This window comes from Salvelinus alpinus, chromosome 31 (assembly GCF_045679555.1).
Source record: "Salvelinus alpinus chromosome 31, SLU_Salpinus.1, whole genome shotgun sequence".
Lineage (NCBI taxonomy): Eukaryota > Metazoa > Chordata > Actinopteri > Salmoniformes > Salmonidae > Salvelinus > Salvelinus alpinus.
In genome coordinates this window covers 6,507,784-6,528,638 of record NC_092116.1, presented here as the reverse complement: position 1 = coordinate 6,528,638, position 20,855 = coordinate 6,507,784, and the positions used below count along the sequence as shown (strand labels likewise).

At 43.3% G+C, this 20,855-nt stretch overlaps 1 protein-coding gene across 2 annotated transcripts; it reads right to left on the bottom strand.

Annotated features, from left to right (window-relative positions):
* Positions 1 to 7,199: 7,199 nt before the first annotated feature.
* Positions 7,200 to 20,645, bottom strand: LOC139561859 (splicing factor 1-like). 2 transcript variants are annotated; one of them, XM_071379188.1, is made up of 12 exons: positions 20,202 to 20,645; positions 19,487 to 19,618; positions 17,119 to 17,194; positions 11,483 to 11,635; positions 11,081 to 11,170; positions 10,749 to 10,932; positions 10,481 to 10,596; positions 10,234 to 10,341; positions 9,733 to 9,919; positions 9,304 to 9,565; positions 8,940 to 9,104; positions 7,200 to 8,716 (listed from the first exon to the last, which is right to left on the bottom strand). In XM_071379188.1, exons 1-12 carry the CDS (start codon positions 20,455 to 20,457, stop codon positions 8,394 to 8,396), a joined length of 2,052 nt encoding a protein of 683 aa, XP_071235289.1. In that variant the 5' UTR covers positions 20,458 to 20,645; the 3' UTR covers positions 7,200 to 8,393. The 2 variants fall into 2 exon arrangements, with proteins under 2 accessions (XP_071235289.1, XP_071235290.1); XM_071379189.1 differs by lacking the exons at positions 17,119 to 17,194; positions 20,202 to 20,645 and having other exon boundaries at positions 19,487 to 19,617.
* Between the last annotated feature and the right edge of the window lie 210 nt (positions 20,646 to 20,855).

Genomic DNA, 20,855 nt, shown 5'->3' with positions numbered 1-20,855 from the left:
TGGGACGACCGTCAAGTGGTGGACTGCTCTGGCATTATTGTATCACACCGCCAGCCCCGGCACCAACCGCTCAAATGTTGTATCCCATCAGAACCCAAAATATTGTCTTGTTTTACTCCAATGTTTGTAAACAATGTATATGTAAATAAACACTTTATAGCCACAAAACAAAGCTAGAAGAATCCTTAATTGAAACAATAACATAGCACCCCGCCTCTGTTTTGGTAAAAAGCTGAGGGATGGGTCTAGAGAAATGTAGCCACTATCAAATTCATAGACAAAGCCATGGACGCAAGGACTGCCCATCCATGATATCAAAAATATAGTTTTAACCATGTTTTGAGTCTATACAGTGTTTGTTTGTATTTACATTGTTTACAAATATGGGCGTAAAACAAGCTAATATTTTGAGCTCTGATGCGGTATGACGGTTGAACTAAGCTCATGAGGCATTTATAAGTTATATTCTTCAAGAATCAATATATATCATTAAATCCAAAAATGTATGGAGCAACTGCAGATTCCCTGTTTAAACTGTCTGTGAGCCTAGAATCACGTTCTTGGTCCTCATCATCCAAATTTGACTCGGCTCGTGTAGTGTGTAGTAGCATTTCCCTCACAATCCTTGCTCACTTTTTACTTCTTTAGTTCAGCTGGCAAAAGCACCAGCATAACTTTTTTTAAACATTAACACCTGTTAATTTGGTAGCCCACATTTTGCTGCACAGGCTTTGAGAGCTTTTTTTGTTGTTGTTCTCTGCATCAACCTTTACATTTTTTTACCGGTCATTTCGGCAACTTCAGTAGGCTGGTTAACTGACACGTTTGACTTTGAACTCAACTGGGCCGGCCAATCCTGGTAGGGGGGCTGTTCCTCACTGCATCTGCCCAATTGAGAAATCTGATAGATTATGTCAACAGAGAAAAAGGTAGGCTATAGCCTAGGCTTCTACAAAAATACACTATATATACAAAAGTATGTGGACACACCTTCAAATTAATGGGTTCGGCTATTTCAGCCACACCCGTTGCTGACGTATAAAAAACGAACACCCAGCCATGCAATTTCCATAGACAAACATTGGCAGTAGAATGGCCTTACTGAAGAGCTCAATGACTTTCAACATGGCACCTGCATAGGATGCCACCTTTCCAACAAGTCAGGTCGTAAAATGTTTGCCCTGCTAGGGCTGCCCCGGTCAACTACAAGTGCTGTTATTGTGAAGTGGAAACTTCTGGGAGCAACAACGGCTCAGCTGCGAAGTGGTAGGCCACACAAGCTCATAGAACGGGACTGCCGAGTGCTGAAGCGTGTAGTGCGTAAAAATAATCTGTCTTCGGTTGTACCAATCATTCCTGAGTTCCAAAATGCCTCTGGAAGATAGGTCAGCACAAGAACTGTTCGCTGGGAGCTTCATGAAATGGGTTTCCATGGCAGAGCAGCCGTACACAAGCCTAAGATTACCATGCGCAATGCCATGCGCCGGATAGAGTGGTGTAAAGCTCGCCGCCATTGGACTCTGGAGCAGTGGAAATATGTTCTCTTGAGTGATGAATCACTCTTCACCATCTGGCAGTCCAACGGACGAATCTGGGTATGGTGGATGCCAGGAGAACGCCACCTGCCCCAATGCATAGTGTGTGCCAACTGTAAAGTTTGGTGGAGGAGGAATAATGGTCTGGGGCTGTTTGGGGGGGGCTAGGTCCGAAGGGAAATCTTAACGCTACAGCATACAATGACATTCTAGACGATTCTGTCCATACAGAAATTGTTTGTCGAGATTGGTGTGGAAGAACTTGACTGGCCTGCACAGAGCCCTGACCTCAACTCCATTGAATACCTTTGGGATGAATTGGAATGCCGACTGCGAGCCAGGCTTATCACCCAACATCAGTGCCCGACCTCACTAATGCTATTGTGGCCGAATGGAAGAAAGTCCCCGCAGCAATGTTCCAACATCTAGTTGAAAGCCTTCTCAGAAGAATGGAGGCTGTTAAAGCAGCAAAGTGGGGACCAACTCCATATTAATGACCATGATTTTGGAATGAGATGTTTGACAAGCAGGTGTCCACATACATTTGGTCATGTAGTCTATATTAACAGGCCCATTGGCCGCCGGCTGTGTCACGCTCTTTTCCCCCCCAAATAAATGATATAAAAAATTGGACCAGCATACCCTCCTAAAAATTGGTCTAGCCCATCTGGCGTCTGACAGATTTTTGTATACAAGACCGATAAACTTTTATTTTATTTGCCAGATGGCCAATCTGAACCCCTGCCAATTGTCTCTTCAAGTATGGACCAGGACACCGGAGTTGGTATGCCAGTCCTGCACGTCTGCATTTCTATGAATGCACCCATCATTTATTTCAAGTACAGCGTGGGTCTTACAGAAGCTCCAGCCCAATTAAGAGTTGACCCTCTTAATGACAATATGCAGAGCTAATCATAATTAATTGAGAAGCCCCCAAAACTCCCTCGAAAAGTTGAAAAGGGATGATGGCATTGAGGGGTTGTGCATGAGGGGTGTGAGCCATGTAGCCTATCAGCTGTCGGGACTGCGTGATGTATAGCCTATTATTTGGGAGTAAGAGTCTGTCTGCCTGAAAACCATACCAGACAATTAAATATGTTCTGAGCTCTTATCAAATTTCTATTCAGCCTCTCATGGACGGACTGGGACCAGAAATAGGCCCTGGCATTTCCAACACACAAGCCCATATTTTCCCCGAGGCCCCAATTATTAGCCATATCCTGATCATTTTGCGCCAAAAAAACTAGTTATACAGGCCCACAGATCATTATCTGTCTAATAATGGGGGCCTCAAGTGAAAATATGGGCTGGTGTGGGGGAATCGAGGAAAACAATTGGCCGGTATGGGAGCCTCAAGGAAACAAATAGGCCATTGTGTTGGAAATGCCAGGGACGATTTCTGGTCCCATATATCTGTTGATCAATGTAATAGAAAGACATTTGAAATTCGACCGTGGGTGGACCGGTGGTCATCTTTGTTGTAGCAATTAGAAGTTAACATTTCAATGAAATTCAAATGCAACTGGTGTACCAGCTAAATTGCAGTGGTCTGAAGGGATAGGTCCATTCTATCAATTATATTTCTGTGATAGAAATGAAACCCACCCTGTTGTATTCAAGAGCATGTTGTCTCAACTGATGGCAGGCACAGCACAAAAACCTCAGATGATGTGAAATCGGGTCTAAGCAACAACATATGTGAATATGAAAAAATCTGAGTTTAAGCGTTTTTAGATCATTCATGTTAAATGTGTAAAAATGTCAATTTTTATTTAAAAAAAACTTTTTTTTCAATAAATCATTAAATAGTTTGACAACACTGTTTGTAAGATTTTAAATTATATCAAACTCAAGTGTATATTTTCCAGTGATAAAGACATGGATGTCTCATGGTATGGTGGGGTATGAGCACCTTAATATCCTGAATGTTTTGGCATTCAGGTCCAAAAAGTCACTTTCTGACCACTTCTTCCATGAGCAAATATGTATGGAAAGTTTTGTTTGTTTAAATCAAAATGGATGTTGTCAAAAAGTGATTGAATTCAAATGGATTTACCCATATATCATATTGTAAAAAGGTCAATGACCATTTGCTAGAATTTCACATTACACACTGACCAACTTGTCAGACTTGCGCTTACATGTTGACTGCACCTTGATCTACAAATACCTCCCACCCAAACTCTTCAATGGATTCTTCCAGGTTAATTCTGGAATCCATGCATACAACACAAGACACACAGATAACCTTCACCCTCCCCACTGCCACACATGGTCCATTCTCTATCAGATAAAGGTTCCATACTTTGGAATTCCTATCTTCACATTGCCAAATCATCTCTCAATAACTCCAAGCATAGACTAGGTCTCCTCATGGACTGCACCAGATTTGCCAGTTCTTGCTGTGAGATGTTACCCCACTCTTCCACCAAGGCACCTGCAAGTTCCCAGACATTTCTGGGGGGGAATGGTCCTAGCCCTCACACTCCGATCCAACAGGTCCCAGACGTGCTCAATGGGATTGAGATCCGGGATCTTCGCTGGCCATGGCCGAACACTGACATTCCTGTCTTGCAGGAAATCACGCACAGAGCGAGGAGTATGGCTGGTGGCATTGTCATGCTGTAGAGTCATGTCAGGATGAGCCTGCGGTAAGGGTACCACATGAGGAAGCAGGATGTCTTCCCTGTAACGCACAGAGTTGAGATTGCTTGCTCAGTCCTATGATGCTGTGACACACCGCCTCAGACCATGACGGATCCTCCACCTCCAAATCGATCCCGCTCCAGAGTACAGGACTCGGTGTAACGCTCATTCCTTCGACGATAAACGCGAATCCGACCATCACCCCTGGTGAGACAAAACCGCGACTCGTCAGTGAAGAGCACTTTTTGCCAGTCCTGTCTGGTCCAGCGACGGTGGGTTTGTGCCCATAGGCGACGTTGTTGCCGGTGATGTCTGGTGAGGACCTGCCTTACAACAAGCCTATTGCGTACAGTCTGAGCACTGATGGAGGGATTGTGCGTTCCTGGTGTAACTCGGGCAGTTGTTGTTGCCATCCTGTACCTTTCCCGCAGATTTGATGTTCGGATGTACCGATCCTGTGCAGGTATTGTTACACGTAGTCTGCCACTACGAGGACGATCAGCTGTCCGTCCTGTCTCCCTGTAGCGCTGTCTTAGGCATCTCACAGTACGGACATTGCAATTTATTGCCCTGGCCACATCTGCATTCCACATGCCTCCTTACAGCATGCCTAACGCACATTCACGCAGATGAGCAGGGGCCCTGGGCATCTTTCTTTTGGTGTTTTTCAGTCAGTAGAAAGGCCTCTTTAGTGTCCTAAATTTTCCTAACTGTGACCTTAATTGCCTACCGTCTGTAAGCTGTTAGTGTCTTAACGACCGTTCCACAGGTGCATGTTCATACATTTTTCATGGTTCATTGAACAAGCATGGGAAACAGTGTTTAAACCCTTTACAATGAAGATCTGTGAAGTTATTTGGATTTTTATGAATTATCTTTGAAAAACAGGGTCCCGAAAAAGGGTATTTTCTTTTTTTGCTGAGTTTATATATATATATATATACACACAGTTGAAGTCAGAAGTTTACATACACTTAGGTTGGAGTCATTAAAACTTGTTTAGTACCAATGTGGCCTCCCGGGTGGCGCAGTGTTCTAGGGCACTGCATCGCAGCGTTAGCTGTGCCACCAGAGACTCTGGGTTCGCGCCCAGGTCCGTGAGCGTCGTCCGGGTTAGGGAGGGTTTGGCCGGTAGGATATCCTTGTCTCATCGCGCACCAGTGACTCCTGTGGCGGGCCGGGCGCAGTGCGCGCTAACCAAGGTTGCCAGGTGCACAGGTGTTTCCCCCGACACATTGGTGCGGCTGGCTTCCGGGTTGGATGCACGCTGTGTTAAGAAGCAGTGCGGCTTGGTTGGGTTGTGTTTCGGAGGATGCATGGCTTTCGACCTTCGTCTCTCCCGAGCCCGTACGGGAGTTGTAGCGATGAGACAAGATAGAAACTACTAACAATTGGATACCATGAAATTGGGGAGAAAAAAGGGGGGTAAAATTCACAAAAAAAAAACCCACAAATTTCTTGTTAACAAACTATAGTTTTGGCAAGTCGGTTAGGACATCTATGTGCATGATACAAGTAATTTTTCCAACAATTGTTTACAGGCAGATTATTTCATTTATTTCACTGTATCACAATTCCAGTGGGTCAAAGTTTACATACACTAAGTTGACTGTGCCTTTAAACAGCTTGGAAAATTCCAGAAAATGTCATGGCTTTAAAAGCTTCTGATAGACTAATTGACATTATTTGAGTCAATTGGAGGTGTACCTGTGGCTGTATTTCAAGGCCTACCTTCAAACTCAGTGCCTCTTTGCTTGACATCATGGGAAAATCAAAAGATATCAGCCAAGACCTCCGAAAATAAATCGTAGACCTCCACAAGTCTGGTTCATCCTTGGGAGCAATTTCCAAACGGCTGAAGGTACCACATTCATCTGTACAAACAATAGTACGCAAGTATAAACACCATGGGACCACCCAGCCGTCATACCCCTCAGAAAGGAGACGCGTTCGGTCTCCTAGAGATTAATGTACTTTGGTGCGAAAAGTGCAAATCAATCCCAGAACAGCAGCAAAGGACCTTGTGAAGATGCTGGAGGAAACAGGTACAAAAGTATCTATATCCGCAGTAAAACGAGTCCTATATCGACATAACCTGAAAGGCCACTCAGCAAGGAAGAATCCACTGCTCCAAAACCTCCACATAAAAAATCAAGACTACGGTTTGCAACTGCACATGGGGCAAAGATCATACTTTTTGGAGAAATGTCCTCTGGTCTGATGAAACAGAAATAGAACTGTTTGACCATATTGACCATTGTTATGTTTGGAGGAAAAAGGGGGAGGCTTGCAAGCCGAAGAACACCATCCCAACCGTGATGCACAGGGGTGGCAGCATCATGTTGTGGGGGTGCTTTGCTGCAGTTCACAAAATAGATGGCATGAGGCAAGAAAATTATGGGAATATATTGAAGTAACATCTCAAGACATCAGTCAGGAAGTTAAAGCTTGGTCGCAAATGGGTCTTCCAAATGGACAATGACCCCAAGCATACTTCCAGAGTTGTGGCAAAATGGCTTAAGGACAACAAAGTCAAGGTATTGGAGTGGCCATCACAAAGCCCTGACCTCAACCCTATAGAAAATGTGTGGGCAGAATTGAAAATGTGTGTGTGAGCAAGGAGGCCTACAAACCTGACTCAGTTACACCAGCTCTGTCAGGAGGAATGGGCCAAAATTCACCCAACTTGTGGGAAGCTTGTGGAAGGCTACCCAAAACATTTGACCCAAGTTAAACAATTTAAAGGCAATGCTGCCTGTTGTTTTTACCTGCAAGATTGATTTACACAAGACACGTGAAAGAATCTAAAGTAAAACCAAGAAAACTACTTGTATTCTTGGATGTAGGACTGCAGATATAGTACACAGAAAAACAGCCTCATGACTGGGATGTTACATAATTGAGGGAGGCTGAGCAAGCATTCTGTCTACACGGATTAAAACGATGGTCTGTGGAAGCTGTATTCAAGTGTCAGTGATGAAAGACACTTTGCAAGGCAAAAAGAAAATGACAGCAAAATTAAAGATATTCAGTTTAATAACAATCAAGCAACATTGCAAGGACTATTCATTCAGGCTAGACCGAAAACAGGGCTGACAAACCATTTCCAAAAATAGAGTAAAAATACAATTGTATAACATCATTTCTTATTTTTTCTCATTAAGCAAACAAAAAGGGAACAGAAGGCGTGGTGATGTTGCGGAAGTGATAGAAGCACTGCACACAGCTACAGATCATAGCAAGGAGGGGAGAGGTTAACAGAACAATCAAGCATACGATCAGAATCAGAAGTAGTTCAGAGTATCTTTTGCGCCAACTCACTCTAGGATGCAAAGTCCTATTCCCTGCTGCATCCTCATGGACCTAAATTAATTTGCATCTGGGGAAAAAGTTCATTAGAAACAGCTTACAGGGTTTAAAAAAATACTAAATAAAATTATAGGGGATTAGAAATTATGCAAACAAATTGATATGAAATCAGACAGTATTACAAAAGACCCGTTTTTCTGACAAAATAATTAGGAAGGAGATTCTCACATCCAAAAGATCTGAAAAATTACACTTCACGTCAGGTTTAATTACAAAAATATTCAGCGCCGTGAAACCACAGCAAATGAATGGAACATGACGATGAATGAAGCTCGAGTCCATTGGACTGCCATGCCTACTAAACCGGCTGGATCATCAGAACAGTAAAAGATCACGGAAATGAAAACAAATAGTTACTAAGCTTCAGCTCCAGTCCAGTCAGCAAACCAAAGCTTTTGTTTGAGGTGATTTATTTGGTGTGAGAGATGGTGAGACAGTTATAAACCAACCATGGAGGGAGTAAGCCCTGCAAAATAGATACAAGGCATACCATATACTCTATGCACAGCAACAGTGTTGGATGGACACAGAAAGCCTACACAGAGTCAACAAAAACACCAACTTTTAAAAACAGAAAAATTCTGTAAAGAAAATGTACAAATTCAACCACACCACCTCCCATGTTTGAGGAGTTTCTATGCACGTTAACCAGGACTGTGATTAATAGAGTATAGCACAGGTCATGTCATTTTACTGAACAAAAACTATATGCCCTGGGCAGAGCTGCGTATCAGTCCATTGGGTAGCTGGTTGTGTGGTGTGCTGCGAGTCCATGGTGTTGGGTAAAATCTGGGAGGGCTGTGTGGTTGAGACTGAGGAACCTGGGGGGGATACAGAGGGTGTTTAATTCTGAGGGGGTGGAGGTGGTGGTGCGGGGGGCATACCGAAGGGGGGCATGCCCGTCACCCCCATCCCCATCATGGTGACAAAGTTGGAGGGGTCCATGGGCGGAGGGGGAGGAGGGGCGTACATCATGCCGGCCGAGCCGGGGGGTGGGGGAGGAGGGGGAGGTGGTGCGCCGGGGGGGAGAGGGGGCTGCACCCCGGGTGGAGGGGGGACCATGGAGGGGTTGCCCATGGGGGGAGGGGGCTGGGTGGCCGAGGCAGCGGACTGTTGGGGCTGCTGCCAGGGGGGCAGGTTGCCAGGACTGGATGTCGTGGTGGTATCTGGGGAAGAAATCACTTTAGTTAGAAGGACATAACGAAAAACATGCTGCACTTACTCAACATTAGAAATCCCTCTAAGATCTTACAGGAATGATGAAACACTTTCTATATAAAGCAGCCATGTGTCAAATCTACAAAAGCTACCATGAAAAGTGTGAGAAACTGGCTGTACTTTTCTGTTTAACTGGTCAAAGCTTCAGAAACAAAGAGCCTGTGTTCTTACTCTGTTGCCATGGCAGTGGTGCACTAGTGGCCATGCTGCTGGCGGGAGGGGGTGGAGGGGCCTGCTGTTGCCATGGTGGCAGGGGACCTGAGGGTGGCGGGGGAGGCTGGTTGTTGGGGGGCGGAGGTGGTGGTGGCATCATACCCATGGGTGGTGGCAGCAGACCTGAAGACAAACGGAGAAAATATGAATGGACACAAGATGGCACAACCGATTGGATTACAAAGACAAAGCACAGACTGTGTTTATTACATTTGTGTGTACATGACACCACCAACGCAATTTACAAACTGGGATAACAAAACGGAAACAGGCTACAACAACAAAGACGGCACATTTCGACAGCAGGCTGTCTTCCTCCTACCCATGTGGTGTCCGTGTCCCTGGCCCATGGGGGGCGGTGGGGGCTGCATCCACGGGGGTGGCATTCCATTGTTGGGGGGCATGTTGTGCCCTCCCATGTTGGACATGGGGGGTGGAAAGTTGTGGTGGCCTCCGTGACCTCCGTGACCCCCGTGTTGGTTGCCATGACCGCCGTGTTGGTTGCCATGACCGCCGTGGCCTCCGTGCATGCTGTTGAAGTTCCTGTTCTCAGACTGGCCAGAGTTCATCCAGGGAGGACGGCTCTGCAGTACAAACACAGAATGAGACGAGAGGCACTTGTATCGTTTATCGTCTCGTCTGCTGATGAAACTCAAATCCATGAATCTAACTTGGAATGTAAAGGCCTATTTTTATGGATAGACTAAGAAAATGGAAGCTCAGGTCGTGCTAGTCACTTCATTTAACTCACCGGTGGTGGCTGGTTGTTGTTGTTGCCTCTGTTGTGGCCACTGTTCTGGTTGTTGGAGTGTCCCCCGCCAGAGGAAGGAACAGGGGCCTCGCCTAGCTCAGCCATGAGGGACAGATACTCCTTGTCCATACGGGCCTTGTCCTGGGCAGACTGGGGAGGCTCACCGGCCCTCGGCGCCGCAAAGGAGCTAGAGAGAGGAGAGAGGTCCTTATAATACATGATCGATTTTTGGAAAAGATCCTGAATGGCCTTATTTTCCGTCAGAGCTACAATCACCCCAAGTAGCCACTGTTCTGGGTCCTCTGTGTAGACATGTCACTACACCCCTCATGACTCCACACTTACAGTCTGACTGCAACGCCTCAAGGGGCAGGTTCCTGGCATCATCTCTAGTACAAGATTGGGCTAGCAAAAAATGATCTTTCATTCAATGTGTTTAAGCAAAAAGACTGCTTTCTGACCAGAAATCCTTTACACAACAGTATGTAGCTGGTTAGTTACCTGGTGAACTTGCAGTCAGAGGAGATGTGGCCTGCGCCACCGCACTTGGTACAGAGGGTGGTGTTGGTGACACTGCGGGGTTCAGTGCTCTGCCACGGACGAAGGATCCTGGGTGGGGAACAAAGCGAAGCATTTCATATTTAACCAAGAGAAGTGAAGAGGAGAGCAGATTTATCCAGGCCAGGCAGGGTACATGTGATTATGCAACCGTCACAGAATGGCTGCTGTCAAAATGTGGCAGGCTCACCGGTTGTCGTCCTCTCTCAGGGTGCCGTTGAGTCTGGCCAGCTCCCTCAGCTGCATCTTCCTCAGGTCATTCTGGTCCTCGGGGGTCTCGATGCCCTGCTTTAGGATGGTACGGATCTACGGAGAAGATTGGACCACTCTCAGTATGTGTGGACAAATCAAAATAAAACTGCATAGCAGCAGTATAATCTAACTCAATGGACACTGAAAGGTAAGCTAGTAGTAGATAATGAGTTGTGAGTATAATGGGTGTGGGGGTGTGAGCTGACCTGTTCCACCGCCTTCTTGACGTTCTCCATGGTGTTGGCGGTGACCAGGGCGTGCAGCGGCTCGTCCTCCCCTGGCAGCATCTGACCGTCCTTACGGCCCACCTTGCCCTCCTTCACCGAGCCCTTGCCACGGATCATGATCTTGGCACAGCACTCCTTCTCTATGTTCTTCAGGGTGTTGCCACTGCAAGGACACAAGTAACACACTCAGTGTGTGTGTTGCAGTAAGGACTCAAAAGCGCCACCTACTGGACTTCTAGGCAAATCCCCAAATAGACCCACAACACAAATGGGAACATTAGATAGATCCATGGTAAAGGCCTATAACTCACCGTGGCCCAATGAGCAACCCAACAAAGTTAATCTCGGGGTACTCGTCCTGTGGGATCATCACCTTGTCGTTGACCCTAGTAGCTGGGGGCCTGTGGAGGACAACTATGTTCAGTATAGTGAAGGCTATAACCCAGTCTCTACACATTCATAACAAGGCGAAGAAAATAAAGCATGGCTGTTCTCAGAAGCCATGTGAAAAGTACCAGAGACCTACAGCAATAGCTCTGAAATTCAGATCAACCATAAAGGAAAATGAGATATCACCACAACACCATAGGGAACAAACAAGTAATAAACAATTGTAAGAGCAGGAAACAAAGAGGGTAAACAGCCGTTGCTTTAATAACAGCTAACGGGGATCCAAATAAACAAGACTATGTTAGGAGATAGAGAAAACATACTTGTAGTCCGCGGGGGGCTTGAACTCGGGGTTGAGTGCCACCATATCGGTGATGAGGGAGTGACGCTCCTCCTCGATCTTCTTGCGTGTGCGGTACTCCCTGGTATTCAGCCTCTTCCCTTCGCTGTTGTAGATGGGCTCTGGAGACGGAGACCTTGGGGAGGGGAGGGGGAGAGAGTACAGACAGACAAACATTAATCTCTCTAAGACCACTGACAATCATACACAAGTTTCCCTATGTCTAACTACGCCTTAAATAATGTTACCATGAAATAAAACATTTTAAGGAACACTTCATAATAGCATGGTCATGTCCCCAAGCCACTTATCAGTGAAGGGAAGGCAATGCAAGAGAAACAATGGTTACAGCAAGCATTTCGGTCACTGGTGGAGAAAAGAAAGTGTTCTCTCATAGGGCTTGTTATGAGATATCAATATTGGTGTTACTTTTTGCATTCTCAAAAGGAAATTTCGGTTGCCAATAGGCGTTTAACTGGCCAATTGGGTTCTGGTATTTTATACACGTCTGAAAAATGGGGACATATCAACTTGTGATATGCAATAAAGACTACTCTACAACTTCATCAACTAAATCTATCTACACTGAACAAAAATACGAACGCAACATGTTGGTCTCATGTTTTGAGCGAAAATAAAAGATCACAGAAATATTTCATATGCACAAAAAGCTTATTTCTCTCAAGTTGTGTACACAAATTTGTTTACATCCCTGTTGGTGAGCATTTCTCCTTTACCAAGATAATCAATCGACACAAAAAAATTAAATAAAAATATATATAATAATCCAGCCACCCGACAAGTGTGGCATATCAAGAAGCTGATTAAACAGCATAATCATTACACAGGTGCCCCTTGTGCTGAGACAACACAAGGCCACTAATTGGCATCTGACTGCAGGAATGTCCACCTGAGCGGTTGCCAAAGAATTGAATGTTAATTTCTCTACCATAAGCCACCTCAAACGTCATTTTAGACTATTTGGCAGTATGTCCAACCGGCCTCACAACCGCAGACGGCGTGCTCTGCATCGTGTGGGCGAGCTGTTTGCTGATGTCAACATTGTGAACAGAGTGCCCAATGGTGCCTGTGGCGTTAAGCTATGACAAGGCATAAGCTACGGACAATGAACAATTGCATTTTATCAATGGCAATTTGAATGCACAGAGATACCGTGACGAGATCCTAAGGCCCATTATTGTGCCATTCATCCGCCGCCATCACCTAATGTTTCAGCATGATAATGTACAGCCCCATGTTGCAAAGATCTGTACACAATTCCTGGAAGCTGAAATGTCCCAGGTCTTCTATGGCCTGCTTACTCACCAGTCCAGACATTTGGGATGCTCTAGACTGACATGTACGATAGCGTGTTGCAGTTCTCGCTAACATCCAGCAACTTCAAACAGCCATTGAAGAGGAGTGGGACAACACTCTACAGGCCACAATCAACAGCCTGATCAACTCTGCAAAGGAGATGTGTCACACTGCATGAGGCAAACGGTGGTCACACCAGATACTGACTGGTTTTCTGATCCACGCCCCTACCTTTTTTAAAGGTATCTGTGACCAACAGATGCATATCTGTATTCCCAGTCATGTGAAATCCATAGATTAGGGCCTCATGGATTTATTTCAATTGAACGATTTCCTTATATGAACTGTAACTCAGTAAACTCTTTGAAATTGTTGCATGTTGTTTATATTTTTGTTCAGTATAGAAGAAAAAAAGGAGTGGGTGACAGAATTATGGCAACAACAAAAAAAGAGTGCATTCCTCAAGGAACTGCTGGTTTGGGAGTCGGATGGTGCCATATTGGATGCTGAGGTGGTGGGTGTTTAAGCCAGGTCCATACCTCCTCTTGGATGGAACACCTGAAAACCTGTTACGCTGCGTTAGAGGCTCTGCGTTTGAAAAAGGTTAAGGTGACGAGGGGTAATTTGGGGTTAGAGAAAATGAATTATGATTAGAAGTTAACCCTTTTCATAGTGCGCTCACACACAAGAGAGCTAACATTTGGTTGAACAATTCAGGAGAGAAAAAGTAGAAAAATCTAAATAGAGGAAAGGGTTCTCTTTTTATATCTTGAAATTTCCACCTGTGACAACCTGAAACACTCCCGTTATTTGTTGGAGTGACATTATTAGCATCCTGCGATGAGCTTTTTGTTGTCGCTGTGGAAATATCTGATTAAGATTACAATGAAACTATGTAAAATACAGACGACAGGGACAGTGGCCAACAAAGAGATATCAATCTCACACATAAAAATAATATGACATTTCCTGCTGGAATAATAGATGCAGACTACTAGTGTCGAAGCCGATCTGTGTCGTTCCGGAATAGCCAGGATCAGAGGGGTTTCTCCTCCAGAGCCTCAAAGTTCCAACTGGAATACGGTCAAACCCACTGGGCGGAACTTTGGGAAGCTTCATTATAGAAAACCCATTAATAACCATGGAAAAACAGCCAACGGTTAAAAGTTCATTTGTCAGGTTTCAGGTGGAATCTAACAATGGTTGGACCATTTGAATCTACGAGACAAGCCAAGAAAAAAGGGTAACACATTAGGATTAAAGTCAGGTCAAGCACTGGCAAAAACAGGTTATTCTAAAGAAACCCATTTCTGAAAACTAAACTTGTCCTAGTTGGTTGTTCATATAGCAATCTGTATATCATTGGGTAACTATTTAAGATGTTAGATATAGGTCTACTTCCTCACTTTAACTTACAGCTCTATGACTATCAAAAGGAGAAATATGCAATCACAAATTCTAAATTATAAGCAATCATAATAAGCTGTTAAACCAATAATAGATTAACTCGGTCATAAGTACAGACCCAAAACTACTTTTAAATTGAAGAAACTGTTAATCTAAGATGCATTCTAAAAAATTCAAACACATTGTCAACATCTGAGTTGACATAAAATGGCTAAACCACGACGCACACGTCGACATATTAGCTCAATTATAGTCAACATAAATAAGCCTATGATAGATAAAAACAAGAGGTCACAGCTAAGGCAGTAGGAAATATATAGTAAGTGTGATAAACACTCCCCTACGTATTTATTTGGACAGTGAAGCGACATTTGGCTCTTTGGTCTAGCATTTTGGATTAGAGATCAAATGTTTCATATGTTTTACCATTTAGTAATGAAGGCACTTCATGCATCTAGTCCCCCAATTTGAATAAATACATATTAGTATTTGGCTACATTCCCCTCATAGCGTATTAAAGTAGTCAAAAGTGTAGTATTTGGTCCCATATTCCTAGCATGCAATGACCACATCAAGCTTGTGGCACGTCAAACTTGTTGGATGCAGTCGCAGATTGTGTTTCAGATTACGTTGTTTTGCCCAATAGGAACTAAATGATAAATAATGTACTGTGTCATTTTGTAGTCACTTATATTGTAAATAAGAATATAATACATTTTTGAAAACTTCTACATTAAGGTGGATGTTACCATGATTCTGGATATTCATGAATTAATTGTGAATAATGATGAGTGAGAAAGTTACAGTGGAACAAATATCATGGCCCAGTTGCATAAAACACCGTAGGTAAATTTTCCCCTCATCTTTAAGTCAGTTCGACAAAACATTTTAGGGTGACTTTCCCCGTTAAATGAAGTACAAAAGTTAAGGGTGTCCACGAGGCCCCTTAACTGCCTTATTATGTATGGATATCAATGGAAACAGCATTTGTAGAGGTGAATGTTGATTTCATCTGCTCTGGTTACAAAAGGAAAACGTCAACAAGCTAGCTACTTAGCTAAACAATGGAAGGTGCACAATCCATGGCTACAAAGCTAGCTGGCTAGTTAGCTACAGCTACTCTGTAAGCTAGCTTGACACACCAGAAAGTAATATAAACAAATTGAGAAAAAAGAAAAGTAACTACAAGAAACATGGTTTATTATCTTCTGAAGCAATTTGGTTATCCTGTCTTGGCTGTATAAACTTAATTTTGCCATCTCACAAAATGAAAGTGATCTCTTTGAGATGTTTAGTCAGTGAATCAGGCCATCTCCATGGTAACCAGATACTCCTTCTGCCATATGTGCCTTCAAACTACCGTAAAACCCCTTAAGTATGCCCTTACCTAAGGAAATATTTGAGGGGCTTTATGCAACGCCCTTAAACAATTCCCTTAGGTAAGGCTAAATGATTCCATAGGGTAAACACTTAAGATGTTTTATGCAACCAGGCCCATACCCACCTGAAAACAGTTTTTACACTTTCAAATCGGGGAGACTACATGCATAAAGTGCATTCATTTCTAAACAGTAAAACAGATATGTATGAAAATCCCCACAAATGAAAGGTGAAATTCTGTACTTTTGCCTCAAAACATTTAATACCAGATCCAAAACGCTGGAGTATAAAGTCAAATGAAACATTTTAGTTTCACTGTCCAAATAAATACATAGGGGAGGTCAGAATATTAGGGCAATTGTCTTTTGACAGAGCACAAAGTACTGCATAGTAATAATTCCATCTGTCAGGAGACAATGACACCATTTAAGTATAAGAAAATAATTATGGAATATAAGAATATTATAAGGATACAAACTCTTACGAGGCTCATTTAGATGGGTATAAACGTAAACTGGAAATGCTTGAACACCAAGTAAACCAGAGGTGACCATGGCAACTTCACAGCACACCTTAACGCAGAGCCATGAGGGTCATATAATTACCACTTTTTACTCCTTCCAATTTGGATTCCTACCAATTCATAAATGAAGATCTACATCTAACAAATTGTCCGGGGAGTAAAAAAGTAATCATACACACACATATATATGCACTTGTCTTTTCCTACTACCACTGACTTTTCTGATAACTACTTTGTTGAAGGAAAATGTACATGCTACAATTGTGATATGTTGTCTCACCTAGCTGTCTTAAGATTAAGGCAATAATGTAAGTCGCTCTGGATAAGAGCACCTGCTAAATGACTAAAATGTACATTTGAACACCTTTGTATTCTCAATGACATTCAATTCAGCATTGAAAAAAGGTGCACGTTTGAGTTTGTTCCACCTGAGCGAGACTGACCACAGGTCAGAGACCACTATGACAGCACACCAAATGTGTTTGATAGATTGCCGGAAAAGAGCAGGAATAGGAATGGGTCCTTTTGGTCTTCTTCTAATGCTTCTTAAGGGGAAGTGATCTCATTAAGGAGTTTGAGTAATCCAAAAGGTACCTAACTGATTACAGTTTTGGACAGGTAACTAGTAACTAACGGATTACATTTACAAAGTAACCTACCCAACTCCGCAGATTGGGATGTAACACTGAAAAGTAATTCTGAGCAAAATTTTAGTCTTCAGTCATACTGGAAGTTGTGACTATAAGCACCTAGAAGTATGACATCCCTAAATACTACTGGAAGGAGAAGCATATAATGTTATATTATGGCACTAACACTGCTGGATAATAACTAATCCTTACAGTGGCTACTAAACCTACTAAACTTCAGGACCTAAAGCATCTTCTGAGAAATATGTATAATTTTTTACCAAAGACCAACATTTGGCGTCAAAAGAACGACAAGAAGGTAGAGAAAATGTTACTGTTCGTGGGTTTAAAACTTTTCCCGACCTGTCCTCAGGGTTAACAGGGATTCCCAGGTCTCCTGTACGCAGTTTACGAGTCAGGTCTTCGATCTGCAGTTGGACTGGAAGAATTCAGGTTAGGAAAGAAAAACAAGAAGGATGGAGAGAAATGTGGTTACAACAATAACATTCAACTGGAGACAGTGCAATCTAAATTCAAGCACTGTCTCATTTGTTTGAGAGGCAAAAACACATGACTACAATGAATAATGAATCATTTACATGAAAATACAAGGGGAATTAAATTACTTCTGAATTTCAGCAAATATTCTACATTAGTAAAAACCCTTCTTCATTTCTGGGAAACGGAGGTACCAAAATGACCATGCAAAACTCTAGAACCAATTCACTGAACTGAAAGTAAACTGTCGTCAATAGCTAACAACAAGCTCCAGGATGTTATACAAATGCACAGGTGAAACATTTGTCATCCCAGTGATGAAGGGTTTAAACAGCAACATTTTAGCGTGGATTATTAGACCAGGGTTCCATTTGATGCCCGCCAGCATTAATTAACCACATTCCAAACCCCACCCCAAACGATTCAAGAATAATTTCAATTTGAGATTGTCATACGACAGTAGTTGAATGTGGCTTTGGCATAAAAGGGGAACCTGATCCACAAGTAGGACTAACACAATATACATTAATAAAGTTGAAGAGTCACTGTCTGCACCCCTGTAGAGCTACAGCGGAGGAGTTATTTGTTATGTAAAATGAGAAGGAACAAAAATAAATCACTCAAGACATGCACATTTCTGTCTATATGGGATCATGACAAATTTACCCCCCCCCCCCCAACTGCCAAAAACTCCCACCCCTGCCTGACAAGATTCAACAATGACTAAATTATGAAGTTTCTGCTTTAATTGAGAAATGATGCCAGAGATGAAGACAGCCCCTATGAATTGATATTTCACTGCTATTTCATCTTACGGGCTTCAAACAAATCCCTTTGGACTCCCCCCTGCAGTTTTTGTTTTGAATGAGCAATGTAAACAGAGGTGAGAACATAAGGCAGGCACAAATTAGGCTTGGGCGGTATGCCATATTCTGAGGTATTTTGAAATACAGACAGCATGACTTTCAACACAATACAAAATAAGAAAGAAATTGCTAATAACTAAGTTAAGGATCCAAGATGTGCCAAATAAATTCTCAAGCTCAGGGCTCCAGCTATGCATTTGGCTTGCCAACTAAACGGCTAGCTTGCAAGATCAAGCTTCTTAGGGTACAGCAGACAATCAATCCCCTCCTGGACCAAGAAAAAAATAAGTATCTGGATACCGCCCAACCCTGGCAGAAATGAATGTTTACATACCAAGGAGTACCAACCATAAACAATGACATACATTGATAACCCCTACTGTTGTTGAGGGGTAGACTCACCTGATTCACACACCCTACAAGTGTCTCAAGCCAGTTTGGTGGTGTTACACTACTGCTGAAAGGCATTTATTGTCAAGCCGACCGTTTCTTAAATTAATTTCCTGAAAACATCCAGACGAGTGCCTATTTTAAAGGATGCACTGGAAATGAGCATGATGCTTTCGCCATTGCTCACACATTAAACTCACATGTATGATATAAAGGAATCATTTTGCATGTTACAAGGACAACATGGGTAAAACCCTTTCATGCCAGGGCAGTCGGTGAAGTACAAGGGGACAGTGACCTGCAGCCCAAAACAATTACACGGCAAGCAGCAACACCCTTCTGATTTGCTAATGGATATCCAGTGGTATGCAAACCTTAATGACACAAAAAGCATGCTATAGGAGAACCACATTACTGTACCTCCTTGTCTAAGGACAATGGCCTTCCTTTACACTCCACATCAACAAGTTAGTATACTCAGTGGATTAGAATACTGAATTTCATCTGAGGAATAGGATGTTAGTATACTCAGTGGATTAGAATACTGAATTTCATCTGAGGAATAGGATTTTGAATTATAGCTTCAGATGCATAATTTTTGACAAAGCTTTGTCAATTTATTGGCAAATACTGTACTTGAATCATGTTCATGATCCATTTCAACCAGTTTGTGGTTATGCACCAGTCTGGACTTTGGTCAGACTCCCAGCTCTACCAGTGAGTGACCCAACATGTCCTGTTATCTGATTCAATAAACTCTAACTGATGAAATTTAGCAAACATGTCAGGAACTATGCATAATATTTCAATATGCAAAACGTGAGGAAATCACGGCAACTGGATCCCACAGGGTCAGGTAAAGAAGAACACACTACAGTAACGCCCCTTGACTTGACTGATTTCCTGTACATCTAAAACACTAGTACAGTGCAGTTTACAGTTCAGTTATGTTATACAGTAGTGTAACAAATGGTTACCTATATAGGCCCTCTCCTGATCCCGAGTCAGTCCAGGCGGGATGACGGTGGGCATGCCAGGAATGACCGTCTTCTGGTCAGGTGTCTCGCTACTCCAGCGGCTCCTTTTCCTGGCTTTTTTCTGACCGAAGTCTGACAGATGAGATAAGAGGGTATTCTCAATTTGAGTATTTATACATGTTCACTGAATTTACAAATGGATTAACAGACAACTAGCTAAATGTTAAATTAGTAACGTTAGCTAACGTTACACAGCTAAGACGATGCCAGGGTGGAAATGCCCTAAAAATAAGGCCTGTTTTTTTTCGTGATTACTTCAAAACTACGACAGGCAGCTGGGACATATGGTAATATTATGAAACTGGGCTCCACCGCGGATGCAATGAACTCGTTTTTATTACAAAATAGCATTGTTAAAAATGTAATGTGTCCAGCCTAACGATGGCTAGGTAACGTTACTTGTAACTACCGCGCATTGTTTGCTAACTAGCGTTAACTATTACTACTTCATGTCTAGCTATCTTTATCTTGCTCACTTCACTTGCAAGGGTGATAATGTTACAATGTTTCGCATAAACGTCAATGATCAGTTAGTTAACGTTTGCTATCAGCGTCTAAAACATAGCTAGCTAGCTAAGCCCAGCAACACCAGCCTCGCACATACAGCCCTGCACTCAAGACCTTTCTCTAGATAACGTTAGTTAGCCTGGCTTACCTGACTGAGACGGAATTCCTACTCCTTGGGGTGGTTGTGGCGGGGTGGGAAAAGCGGCCACCGCAGTAAATACTGGGTGAACTTGCGGGAAAGAGACGTTTGGAATTGGGGGCTGAAAATTCGGGAGCGAGGGAAAGGAAACGGGCGGCCCCGGTGTAGGCATTAAGCCCGCACCGGGCCCGGCTTCAAATCCTCGTTTAGCGCCAATACTCGGGTGCAGCTTCCCCAGAGGGGTTGCATTTGCTCCCGTAGCCATTTCCAAATGTGCTCTGTTTCAAATGAAGTTTGTATCAAATTAAATTAGGCTTGTAAATATATTAAGAAATATGAAATTCAACGACTTCCACAACCTTCTCCACTCGCGCTGGGGTGTGTACAAGATGGCGCACGGCGGAATTATCACAAAGGAGGACGAACTGTACAGCTAAGCTCAGCTATTGGTGTAGCGCAGTGCCAGCCGAAACGTTCCCGCTTTTCATTGGATAAAACATAGGGTCTCAACTTCCTCAAAAGACGATTGGACTCTTATCTTGACAATCATTTAGCCACACTCTTTGATTGGGCTTTGAAACGTGTTGTCCGCCTACCATTACCCGCGCGCGCAACCGCCCAGCTATGACTGTGGTGCCCGTTGTTATCATTGGATAAAACATA

Bases quoted from the DNA above. Each gene is read 5' to 3' on its own strand.
- LOC139561859 (XM_071379188.1), bottom strand. From the start codon at position 20,457: ATGGCTACGGGAGCAAATGCAACCCCTCTGGGGAAGCTGCACCCGAGT. The intron at 10,342-10,480 runs GTGAGCCTGCCA...TTCCCCACCCAG, and splicing joins CTGAGAGAGGACGACAACCG to GATCCTTCGTCCGTGGCAGA. The intron at 8,717-8,939 runs GTAAGAACACAG...TTTCTTCCCCAG, and splicing joins ACCACTGCCATGGCAACAGA to ATACCACCACGACATCCAGT.